Genomic DNA, 12,783 nt, shown 5'->3' with positions numbered 1-12,783 from the left:
TTTGAGGAATGATAATCTGAGTGGATTTTTTTCTGGATTTTTTTTTGTGATTTTCTGTGTTTTGCTATAACATACACACAAATATACATACACACAACACACACTAATTTGACAATATCTATTCTAGAAATTTACATTAATTGTATCTTTTAATAGAAACAAATGATCATACTCACAATCCATGCATTTATATAAAACTTTATCATCTTATCTAATAACAGTCCATGGGCCAATGAACAACACTATCAGGTTTTAGAAGATACAACACTGTGCAGCTCGATAGCATACAGTTGAAAGTGATCTGTTAATTGAGAGAGACCAGAACCTGTGCAGTTAGGCACTCTGTTTTGGAAATGAGCAAGATAGCTTCTCTAGTTACGTACCAATGCCTGACTTTAAAGAGAAACTTGTTATGAGTATAACGAATATCAGGTTTAGAAATGTCATAGACACAAGCCAGTTGAAAAGTCCTCATAGTTCTAAAATTAAAATATTCATAGAATTGTTTTCTTTAGATAGATGCTTGTAACTGTAATCATTATGTATGTCAGGAAATACTTATATAATTTTAGAGCCTAAGTTTTCACCTAACATAAGCTATTTTTTGTACTATCTCAAATTCTATTATCAGGATATTTGAGTAGGTAAATAGAAACTTATTTGCTCAAATGCTTATTTTTAAATGTTTAGGTTGTTTATAATGTTACTATTTTGAAATAGCACTCTGGGAGAAATCTTTGTGCATAAATTTTAAAATCTGATTTTCTCAAAATAGATGCCTAATAGTTGTTATTGCCAAAAATAAGCATTTATATGTTAGGGCATCCTGATACATACATTGCTACATTGATTTGCAAAATGATATTTCTATTTATAGTCCCACTAGTGCTAAGGGGGGACATCCATGCCTCATTACATCTAGGTCGATATTGGATGTCTTTATGCCAGGGTTTCTTCCTAATTTATAAATATGAACACATCACACCATTTATAGTCATCCCACTAAAGATGTTATGGTATTATAAAACGTTTAGCTTTATTTTCTTCTTTTATTTATTTTTGAGGTTTTTTTTTTAGATGTCATTTAGTTTTATATTTTTATTTGGTGGATGTTTTGCTTGTATGTATGCTTGTGTACTACATGCGTGCAGTGCCAGCAGAGGCCAGAAGAGAGCATTGGATCCTGGGTCCAGAGATACAAGCAATTGACAGCCACTCTGTGGGGTGCTAGAATTAGAACCTGGGTCTTCTGGAAGAGCGGCCCGTGTCCTTAACCTCTGAGTCATCGCTCCGGAGCTTATGTATCTATTCTTGTACTATTCGGGAGGAAGGAAAGTCCCTGCACTTACTAGGCAAGCACTCCCTATCCCAGGTACTTAGTTTTAAATTAGCTCCTTACAAGTTTGAGATTTTAGTAGCTTACTAAAGGTAGGTAGAGATTATTTTGTAGATGCTAGACATCCTTAACATTTTATATAGTACATTTATTACTGTTAAGGACTTGATGCTTATATTATTAATTAAAATACTTCATTCTTTACATCACTGAAAGACCATTTGTACAATGGAAACAAATTTACCATAATTGCCTTTCCTTTCTGCTCATTGTTGGTAATATGTCAGGCTTTGGTGAGACTATAGTCAGGATGAGACATAGAAACAATTCCATGTCTAGTGCTGAAAACAGGATCTAGTCAAAGGAGTTGTAAAGTAAGTGTTCTCAAATTTGAGATATGGTCTAACACCTTATCGAGAAAAGAATGTTCACTGATAAGTGGCACAAAAGAAAAACAGCATATTATTTATAATATTTTGGCACCTTTAAGAAACATGAGCCTGAAGGATGTTTTTTAGTTTTTTTATTTGATATCAGTAACTGTAGGGCAGTTGAGCTGTAATCAAATTGCATTATACACTAGAGGGAATTGAGATGAAGAAATTAGGAGTTACATGGAGGGACTGAAAGGTGTGGAGGGTGCAGTCTTGTAGTTAGTGTAAAGGAGGATTTTGGGTAGAAGGAAGTATTTTATAGTGACAGGTACTATTGTGGGTACAGAAGGAATTCTATGTAGTGAGTGATGCCCGTCTTCTGTAGAGTGCATTGCTCAATGGCCAACACTACGCATTAGGAACCAGAAAGGAGAAAGGGAATCACCAAAGAACCACAGTGATACCCCATCTCTATTCAAGGAAGTGCTTTCACAGGAGATTTAGAATGTTGAAGACTGTAGGGTTGGAAGGAGTGTCAAAGCAAGGCCATTGGTCTAGGTAATACCCTAGGAGAAGCATGGAAGAAGGTTGAGGGAACTGGGTTTTTTAGTAGGCTCAGCTGACTTAGCACATCTTAAGAAAGCAAAGTGTTTCCATTGAATTTGGAAATGGGGTGGAAGAAGAGAATCAAGAAGGCAAAGAGCCAAAGAGAGGGTCCAATGGCAGTGTGCTTGGCATAGGCATGATATCAGCAAGAGACCACAAGAAGGGACCCATTCTTCTTTCTCTTTATCTTTTAATTGCTAAGACTGTTCTGCATCCTTGGTCATTCTTCACCTTTTAGGTTATATTCATAACCACTAAATGAGAATACTGTTGTACTCAATGTAGCAGAATATAATATTTCCAGTGTTTAACCACTCATGCCCTATAAAAAATGGCAACTGCATGTAGCTCAATTTGAACTTAAGCACTTTAAAAACAACAAAGATAAAATTAAAAGGACACTATTAGGATCAAAGATACAGCCTGTCTTAGTGAAGTTATATAAAACCCACACCAATGTTAGACAAACTCAAGCTCGACTTAGTGCCGGAGTCTCTGGGGGTGTTCAGTGAGACTGAGCCTGACTGTAGCATAGTGTATAGGCCCTCGGTCCATATTAGCTTCTGTGGAGGCCAGTGTACCTTGCTGCTCAAGGTGTCAAGCCTCAACTGTTTCTAACACTTCTGGTTTCTCTGCTGCAGACTTTGGCAATCTCACCTATGATTTTTTCTCTTTTCTTCTATGGCACACACTAGCCTACTTCCACTTCTGCAAACACTGAATGAATACTGGTTTGGGTACATGTGGAAGGTCTAGAAAATGGAGGTGTAAGCCACAGATCTTTCAGAGTCTGTCAACAACTACTTCTACAATTGCCACCAACTCTGGTGATTCTTCTCTGACATTTAAAAATATATATAATTTTGACTCTCTGCCCATTCCATTATCTAAGAAAAAGCTGTATGTTGACAGTAGCTTCCTGGTGAACTCTGGGTTCAAAAAAATCTGACCAGAGTGTAGATTCCTTTTCTGAATTTTAAAGATAGTAGTTGGCATCTGTTATGTTAAATAGTTTTCTTCTGTCTTGCCAAAGTGCCATCGATTGGTATTGGCTGCCAGAAGCAATGTGTTGGGAGAGATTCTGTGGCCAAGTTTGTACTCAGTGGGAATGTCATGATCAATTAGTGATGTCTGCCACAGTTGCAGCAGGGGGTGAATGGAGTAGAAACAGCATCCACACAGTTGATTCGTTGATCTTTGATCTACATGCCTATTCTGTTTAGTAGAGACAGAGATGGTATCTGAAGCTGCTGTATGCATCCTCCTCCTGTCTTCTTTTACTCTAAAAATTTGTTAGTGAATTTCCCCAAACATTCAAGAGGAAATGTAAAGACTCAACAGAATTCTAAGACCTCCAGAATAATGTGTGTGCCCCATCTGCAACATCTTTGGGAGGCAGGAGGAACGAGAGAGGGAGTTGGTTTTATTAGGTATTGCCAGCTGCTCTGACTTCCTTGTGATTGTCCTAAGCTAGCTTGTTGTGACTGATAAAGAAAAAAAAAAAAAAGCTCTTCTCTTTTACAGGTGTAAAAACTAATTTGATTTCAAAATAGCTGTTGTTAGTAAAGCAGGAGGAGAGAAAAGAGAACGCTCTTTTGGCAGAAGGCATTTAAATCTATTGCACATGGAAAATTTTCAGACACTACCAACACATTCTTGTGTCTGAAATGGAAATGGCAAAGCAATGTCAGCTTAACAAGGTGATAGTCTGAAGCACAAGACATGAAGGACCTTGGGTTAGGGACCAAAATGACTGGTCCCCAGCTTTTATGTATATGCTTAAATGTTTTCATTATCACGATCAACACTGTGAAAGTGACGGAGCTGCTTTATAACGGATGAAGAAAGTGAGCAGAACAGGATAACCAGGTGTCTTTTCACTCTGGGACCACTGGGTTCTGCCCACGTTTCCCTCTGTTCACATATCCTTGGCTACACTGTTTTAAATGGAATGGGCATGTGGCTAATTTAATTTGTTATTATTTTATTTTTTGGAAGATTTTATAAATGAGTACACTGTATTTGCATCATTTCCACCCTCCCACAACTACTCCCCAAACCGTCCCCTCTCAATTTCAAGTTCTCTCCTTCTGTAGTTAATGTAATCATATATTACACACACACACACACACACACACACACTCTCTCTCTCTCTCTCTCTCTCTCTCTCACACACACACACACACACAGTACAAGTCGTGTTGCCCTTATTTAGGGCTAACCAGTTAGGATTAAAGTCTCATCCCTGAAAAATTAAGAAAAGGGAGGAGGAGGAGGAGGAGGAGGAGGAGGAGGAGGAAAACAACACAACTGGCTCCACTTCCCTCAGCAACCATTCACTGCCTGCATTCAGGTCTTATGCAGACAGCCACATTGTTTGGAGTCCATGAATTCATGCAGGCCATAGCCAGAAGACTCGAGCCTGCAACAGTCAACCTGGTCTTCAGGCTCTTACTGTCTCTCTGCCTATACTTTTATGATGATCCCCAAATCTAGGGGTGGCAGTTCTGCTATACATGTCCTACTTGGGATTTGAGCACTCCATGGTGGCTTATCATCTGCATTTTGTGATGTCATTTGTTTTTAACTGAGTACTTTCGTTTGGTTTAAATAATCCATTATTCAATGTGCATTTAGTGAACTTGTGGTTAAAAGAAACACAGTTAACAAATTAATTTCTAATTTCTCCTATTCTGAATTTTTGGTTTAAAAGAAGAATCTTTACTTTTTAAAAACAAACACTGACAGTGTCTATGCTGCATGTACTTTTGATAGCTATTTCTTCTGCATTTGATAAGCCTTGAGAAAAATAGACAAAAGCATAATATAAACAGTAGCTAGTAGTTTTACAGGAAAAGACCAAAATCTGCTACAGAAATTTTGGAAGTGGGCCAGTGAGATGGTTCAGTGACAAAATGCACGTGTTGCTAAGCTTGACAACTTGAATTTGGTCACTGCGATTCCTGTGGTGGAAGGCAAAAAACAACTGCTGTGTGTTGTTCTCTAACCTTCATCCTCTAAAGCCCTCACACGCCTATCTGTGCATACACATACACATGCACTATCTGTGCATACACATACACATGCACTATCTGTGCATATACATATACATGCACTATCTATGCATACACATACACATGCACTATCTATGCATATACATATACATGCACTATCTATACATACACATACACATGCACTATCTATGCATATACATACACATGCACTATCTATGCATACACATATACATGCACTATCTATGCATACACATACACATGCACTATCTATGCATATACATACACATGCACTATCTATGCATACACATACACATGCACTATCTATGCATACACATACACATGCACTATCTATGCATATACATACACATGCACTATCTATGCATACACATACACATGCGCTATCTATGCATATACATACACATGCACTATCTATGCATACACGTATACATGCACTATCTATGCATATACATACACATACACTACCTATGCATACACATATACATGCACTATATATGCATATACATACACATGCACTATCTATGCATACACATATACATGCACTATCTATGCATATACATACACATGCACTATCTATGCATACACAGATACATGCACTCACATGCACACACCCAATTGCAACCTCATGCATACATTAAAAATGCATACATGTAATTTTTAAAAGGAAAGTGTGAAGTGACTTTGGCAGGTTATTTAATTCATTCCTATTTAGGGAGTATCCATGAAAAAGAGACTTTGGGACCCAGTGCGTCTTTTGGCTACTCTGACTAGCAGGTGTGTTATCCTTTAGCTTCTATTTCCAGCCTCATTCATCTCGGCCTGAGGTCTCTTTCTTCTGTTTGCTTTCCTGGAAATGATACTGTCCCATTGGGTTTTTAAGCCAAGGATAACAAAGTAACTTCCCACTCCATCTCAGCTTCCAGCTTTGGCAGTGGATAACTGCCATTCCAGGTTCACAGTCTCAGGTCTGTGGGAAAGTGCCTACGGGACAATTAGTAATAACCATGACTTCGAATACCACAGGTAAAAATTGGAGTATTAGGTGGTTTTTTTGTTTGTTTGGTTTTTTGTAGGAAAAGTTTTGAAACTTTTCTGCAAAGTCAATTTCATCCCTGATGAACAGGATGATATCCAAAGTAATTGGTGACGTCAGGCAGGAAATTCCCAGTCAGTGTGGAGAAATGCCCGCCAGAGAAACAGGGTAATCCATAGGAGGACTTACCATGCCAAATGTTAACATTTTAGTGGGTGGATATTGTGGTGCACAAGTGACTCTTCGAAATGGATGAGAGATGGAGGACAGAAGAAGAACCAAGATCAGCCCAATACTCGAGCAGCTGTTGCAGCAGTAGCTGCTGTCCCAGCCTTCTCTTCCTTCTCCTGACAGGCCCTTCTACTTCTGACCTTCTGGGATACTTGAGAAAGACAAGACCTGCTTGTCTTTCCACTCCTCAGTGTTTCCCTTCAGACCCTAAACTGTCACACAACCCAAGGCAAATCCTGTTAAGTTTACTCAGAAGTAAACTGTAGAGATGGCAGGACATTCAGAACCAGGTAATAAACTGTGCACATAAAAAGGTAAGAAAAAAAATAGTCCTGCAGAATTTAGGTGGATACTAGGGCTCAAGAAACAGGGCAGGAGCTTCATGGTTTCTTAGAGTCATTCAATTAAACAAACAAACTCCGAAGAGAGCTGCTCAAAGCAAACCACACTTCATGGCACATAATGAAAGACAAAGCAAAACAAAACTCGCCTCTGACTTTTTTCCTTTAAATAAAAGGAGGGCTGTTTCGAGCGGTGACTGGAGAAGTGTGTGCCACTTCTCCCAGATCGGCAGTGCAGAAGTGTGAGTGATGTAGAGGTACTTGTTTATTATAGAGCACATTTCAATGCAGTAATCATAAATATTGCTAAGGTTGTGCTCTGTTGAAATATGACCTACATACTCTTGATTGTTTGTGTTACGTGATTTGTCTGACACCCATTACATTCTGGGTAATAGCAGCCATTTGTTGCTCTGCACAGCAGGCTCTTTTGACAAAAGAAAATAGGCAGCAATAAAAAAGCTATAGTCTGAATTACATTCTGCACGGAGCCGCACTGCTGAGAGTTTGTGCAAGTGTCTTAACAATGCTCGGAACTGCCTCTTGTCAGCCTTCAGCCTGTAATGGCCATCTGTCCTCACATAAATCTGTCAAAACCTGCTAAGTTCAAGAGAGAGCATGGAATATACCTTGTACTGTCAACACCAAAATGTACACATTCCCCAGAAAAATCAACACACGGGAAAGGAGCCAGAGGTTATGGGAGGCATTAGCACTGTTGATTTAGGCTTGTGGCATGAAATTGAGAGTTTGGCCATTAGTGGAAAGATGAGCAAAGGAATTGAGCATTAAGGAACTGAGTGTTGACCTCCCCTGGACCACAGGGGAAGACACTGTGGGCAGAGCAAGCCAGGTTAGAGAAATATAGCTGATTCAGAGGCCAAGGGGGGTAACCTGTCCCATCAGCTATGCCTAAAAGTTTGACACAACACTAAAAGAAATAATAAAAAAAAAATGTCCTTTGTGCTTCTGCTTTCCTTTATTTTGCCTTAGGTTTCAACTATATTTGGAAATAGATTTTCAATTAAGCACTGGGTGATAGAAAGTCTGTCATTCCCGAGATCTCTCAGTCTTGGTCACAGGTATTCCCTGAATTTGGGGATTTTGGTAAAGAGTCTAAAGACAGTGAATTATCTAGAATCTGTCCCCTACCCTCCCATGCACTAACAGTTTACTCTTTGCCATGTGATAAGTGAGTAGGGTTTGATTCATCAGGTGATGTGAGCTGAGACTCATAGCCCTGCCGGCTTCTGTCACAACATCACAGCACACATTTCGTTTCCCCCAGAACATTGCCACCCACTTTAAGCATATCTACAACAAAACTTAGTTATTTTAGAGTTAGAAAAATTACCTCTTCATTAAAAGTGGCTGTGTTGTCCAAGGGGGTGGAGTCCTTGAAATACCAGCAACCCGCATATAGTACACAGTAGGTGCGCTGTGGATGTCTGTTTAGTGGCAAGAGCTTCTCATATCTGTAGGAAAAAAAAAAACACTGTCTTTAACTGAGAGGAAGTATGATCAGGGAATCACAACATCCAAGAACAATTGGAAAACCATTTATTTAAACAATAATGAACTTAGATCCTGGGACAAGGGTTTCAAGTTTTCAAGAGTAAAAGAATTTCTATATTTAAAATCCCTAGATAGTCGAGGTATTTTTAGAGCTAGTCTCTCTTTTATAGTGGCCTAATTTGGCATTTCTGAAGTTCAGGGTTTCTTTTTATACATCTGGACTGTCAGTCAAAACACAGATATTTGGAGTAAAGGCCATGTGCGACACAGATGTTCAAAGACCTTGGTTCCCAGCGTGTGGTCCAGGAACCATCTCATTAAAAATTTGTAACTAGACTCCTAAGTGCTCTTAGGCCACTGACATGCGAGACCAACTACTCAGAAAGAAAGTGCAAAAATGAAAATAAACAAAATAACCTATAGACAATAAAATCTAGGCAGCATCCTACAAAGCCCTCATGATCTCTCTGGAGAAAACGGATGTGATTCTCATTTTTTTAAAGACAAATTCAGAGACATGTAGTACATACAGATGAATTGAGCCCCCGCCCCAATATGAATCATTAGAACTGAAAAAACTTGTCATAAACTGAATGAGCATAAAGAGATTTATGTAGATTGATTCTGGATGTTGAATGGCGGTCTCTCCTCAAGGGCCATTTCTTTTGGTTATTTGACTGGCACTTACTTATTGGCATGTACTCAGCTTACTCACCATTAGTGTTTGAGTGTGTGTTGTGTTGTGTATATGTGTCATAGTATTTGTTAGTGATGGTGTGTGCATGTGTGTGAAGGTACACACTGATGAAGGCACATGAGGAAGCCAGAGGTCAGGTTCAGATGGCTTTCTTCAGACACTCTTCACCTTTTATTTATTTATTGTTTTTGAAACGAAGTCTCTCACTGAACCTGAAACTGGCCCATGGATGTGGCCAGGCTTTCCAGCCAATGAACTTCAGGAACCCATTTGTCTTTGATGCCCATCACTTAAGAGTTCCGGGTACATTCTGCCACACCAGGTTGCTAATTTAAACTCAGGTTCTCATGTATATGCAATAGGCACATAGATGGCTGATCAGGAACTTGACATCTCTTTTTTTGAGCAAGGGGACTTGAAAATGTGTGTTGTGTTGGTAACCAAAGCCAGCCTATGGTAGAAATCTCTACACAAAAATCTCTACACAGAGCGATACAAAGTCTAAACAAATGAGGAAGAAAAGGAGTAGGAGCTTCTTAGTCTAGAAACAAGCCATGCTCTTTCTAATGGAGGGAGCAAAAAGAGCGTACACCTCTATGGCACAGAAGTTTTATGCAGGAAAATGTTTCTTGCTTTTCGGCTGCAGCAGAGTAGGCACATGGATGAAGCCAGCTCCTGTGGACTCAGATGTGCCCAAAGGAAGAGTATCTATGCCTGTATCCATCCTTCTGAATGTTGCCCCTACCTTTCTCCATGGAGACAATTAACTCAGCATGCAAAAATTGCCTAAGATTGAACCAGAAATTTTCCTTTAATTGAAAACATTAATTTCCTCTGCATCTTTATCATCAAGTAGGAGGACAAGACAGTGTCTTTCTGTTTATATCAAAATTGCATGTGCCTCTCTGTGACCTACTTGGTTCTTGACATATTTATATATTTTTTCCAACAAGGAAGGAATTTTTTTCCCCCTTGAAATGCACAGTTGCCTTAAGTCTCACCCCAGGCTTGTTAACAGACTTGAAACCATTTTTTTCTTTTTCTGCTGAATAGCATTTGCCCATCCTCCTAAATAGAAAATCTATTGTAAACTAAAATGTTCCCTTGTAAGCATAAAACCATTTGAACTGTGGCCTGCCCTCCTTCAAAGTTTCTTGGACACTGGAGCTTCCTAGTGATTCTTCCTGAGTAGGACAGAATGAATTGAGTTTATTATTCATGGGTAAGACTTTGAGGTAACGGCTAGGCCTCGGACTAGCCTATCCTGGCTTCAGAATTTTCTGTAGCTAGGCAGACAAGGCACCAACCCGTAGATGCCCCTGTCTTCTCTTATTTGCTTTTTATGTCATTAGCTGCTGAAGTTTGGAATTGTTTCAGTCCTACTGTCTCATGCCCTCGGTGACAATGTGCTCTAAACAAAATGATCCCCTGGCATGGAGATATTTAGAGTCACGTTGCACTTAGCTTTCCATTGCAGAACCATATTTTAGATAGAATGTATTAGTTATGCTTACAAGAATGTATTATACCTACATTAGCCATGGTTTACTAAGTTAATGAACTGTGGAGACAAAGACTCCTTGCCGTCGAGTTGTGGAAGGGCTCTGATTCCCTGTGTTCAGCTGGGCCCATCCTATTTCAAAATTCTCTATGGATGTCATTCCTACCCTGGCCAAAATTTTCAGTCATTTCCCTTTTCGAAAAACATTGCCCCGAGGGTAGATTCTTGATTGTTCTAAGAGCCTTGAACCACTTGTATTTTTCCTGCAGCATTCTCTGCAGACCAATGCCAACCAAGGCTGTTCCGTGATTCTTAGGTCCCGACACATGGATTGCTTTAAGTGACTCCTGCAACCCCCTAGAAAATGCCAGTGTTGGTGACACCTGCTGCTGGGGCTGCAAGCAGTGACACATTCCTGTTTTCTAGGCTGCGGAGTTTGTTAGAAAAAAAAAAAAAAAGACGTTTGAAATAACAAAATATCACAGCCCTAGCTGCTGACTGCCGTTACCCATCTGCCTTTTGCTGGTTGACAGGGAGGGACTTAGGAGTAGAGTCCAGTTTTCAGGACTTGTCGTGAGTTTCGTTTCCTCTTTCTTCACTCAGTTTTAACCACAGTCTGAAATGAAATCCAAGAAAAAAAGTTAAGACATGTGTTTATCCTTGAAGAACATCTTCTGTTTCTTTTCTCTCTTTCTTTCCCCACATTTCTTTTTGTTTCTCTTTTGTCGCAGGCCTAACTCCACCCACAACCCCTCCTCATAAAGCCAACCAAGAAAACCCTTTTAAGGCTTCTCCAAAGCTGAAGCCCTCTTGTAAGACCGTGGTGCCACCACCATCCAAGAGGGCCCGGTACAGTGAGTGTTCTGGTACCCAAGGCAGCCACTCCACCAAGAAAGGGCCGGAGCAATCTGAGTTGTATGCACAACTCAGCAAGTCCTCAGTGCTCAGCCGGGGACCCGAGGAAAGGAAGACTAAACGGCCCAGCCTACGGCTGTTTGGTGACCATGACTACTGTCAGTCAGTCAATTCCAAAACAGATATACTCATTAACATATCACAGGAGCTTCAAGACTCTAGACAACTAGACTACAAAGATGCCTCCTGTGACTGGCAGGGGCACATCTGCTCTTCCACAGATTCAGGCCAATGCTACATGAGAGAGACTTCGGAGGCCAGCAAGCAAGTCTCTCCTTGCAGCACCAGAAAACAGCTCCAAGACCAGGAAATCCGAGCTGAGCTGAACAAGCACTTCGGTCATCCCTGTCAAGCTGTTTTTGATGACGAAACAGACAAGACCAGTGAACTGCGGGATGGCGACTTCAGTAATGAACAATTCTCCAAACTACCTGTGTTTATAAATTCAGGACTAGCCATGGATGGCCTCTTTGATGACAGCGAAGATGAAAGAGATAAACTGAGCTACCCTTGGGATGGCACGCAGGCCTCCTCATTGCTAGATGTGTCGCCTTCTTGCTCTTCTTTAAACTCTCCGTGTCGAGATTCAGTGTCGCCACCCAAATGCTTGCTTTCTCAAAGACCCCAAAGGATGCGCTCTCGTTCAAGATCCTTTTCTCGACACAGGTCGTGTTCCCGATCACCATATTCCAGGTCAAGGTCAAGGTCCCCAGGCAGTAGATCCTCTTCAAGGTAAGGTTGTCAAAATCCACCCAATGCTAAAGGGTTTCCTCAGAAATCAGAGAAAATTTCCAGCCTCAGGGTTACTCTTCTGGAGCAACCCCATCAATTAATCGAGGCACATTCACCCCCAGACCCACTTCTTCATGTTCTCTCACACACCCAGCTCTGAGCTCTCTACCTCGGCCAATCAGAACACAGAGAGACATTCGTAAGAAACTTGCTTGTGTAACTTTTTCCATTTCTTGAAAAGGATCCCTGTGTCTGGAGAGTTGAGATCCTTATAGGATAAATCTGACAGAACACCCATTCCATGAGCCATGGTAACATCAGTAAGAGACATGGAGAAGGAATTGGTCACTTCTTTGGTCTCTGGTCTGGCTAGCTGATGGCAAGCTGTCACTGGAAGATCTTGCTAGTAAGGAGAAGGCAATTGATACAGCCCTGAGCTTCCAATGATGTTCAGTGGTCCCGGTACATTG

The 12,783-nt window shown here is 40.4% G+C and overlaps 1 protein-coding gene across 3 annotated transcripts in view; it reads left to right on the top strand.

Moving 5' to 3' along the window:
• Positions 1-12,783, top strand: part of Ppargc1a (PPARG coactivator 1 alpha) — a 633,817-nt gene that overhangs the window by 601,665 nt on the left and 19,369 nt on the right. For all 3 annotated transcript variants that reach the window (XM_041643754.1, XM_041643753.1, XM_041643752.1), the window contains one exon: positions 11,398-12,313. In XM_041643754.1, the coding sequence (XP_041499688.1) occupies positions 11,398-12,313 (916 nt within the window). The remainder of the gene's footprint in view (positions 1-11,397; positions 12,314-12,783) is intronic.

Source organism: Microtus oregoni, unplaced genomic scaffold (assembly GCF_018167655.1).
Source record: "Microtus oregoni isolate MIOR12 unplaced genomic scaffold, Mior012 000090F_ref0000504, whole genome shotgun sequence".
In the NCBI taxonomy this organism is placed as follows: Eukaryota; Metazoa; Chordata; class Mammalia; order Rodentia; family Cricetidae; genus Microtus; species Microtus oregoni.
This window is presented reverse-complemented; position numbering and strand designations above follow the sequence as displayed.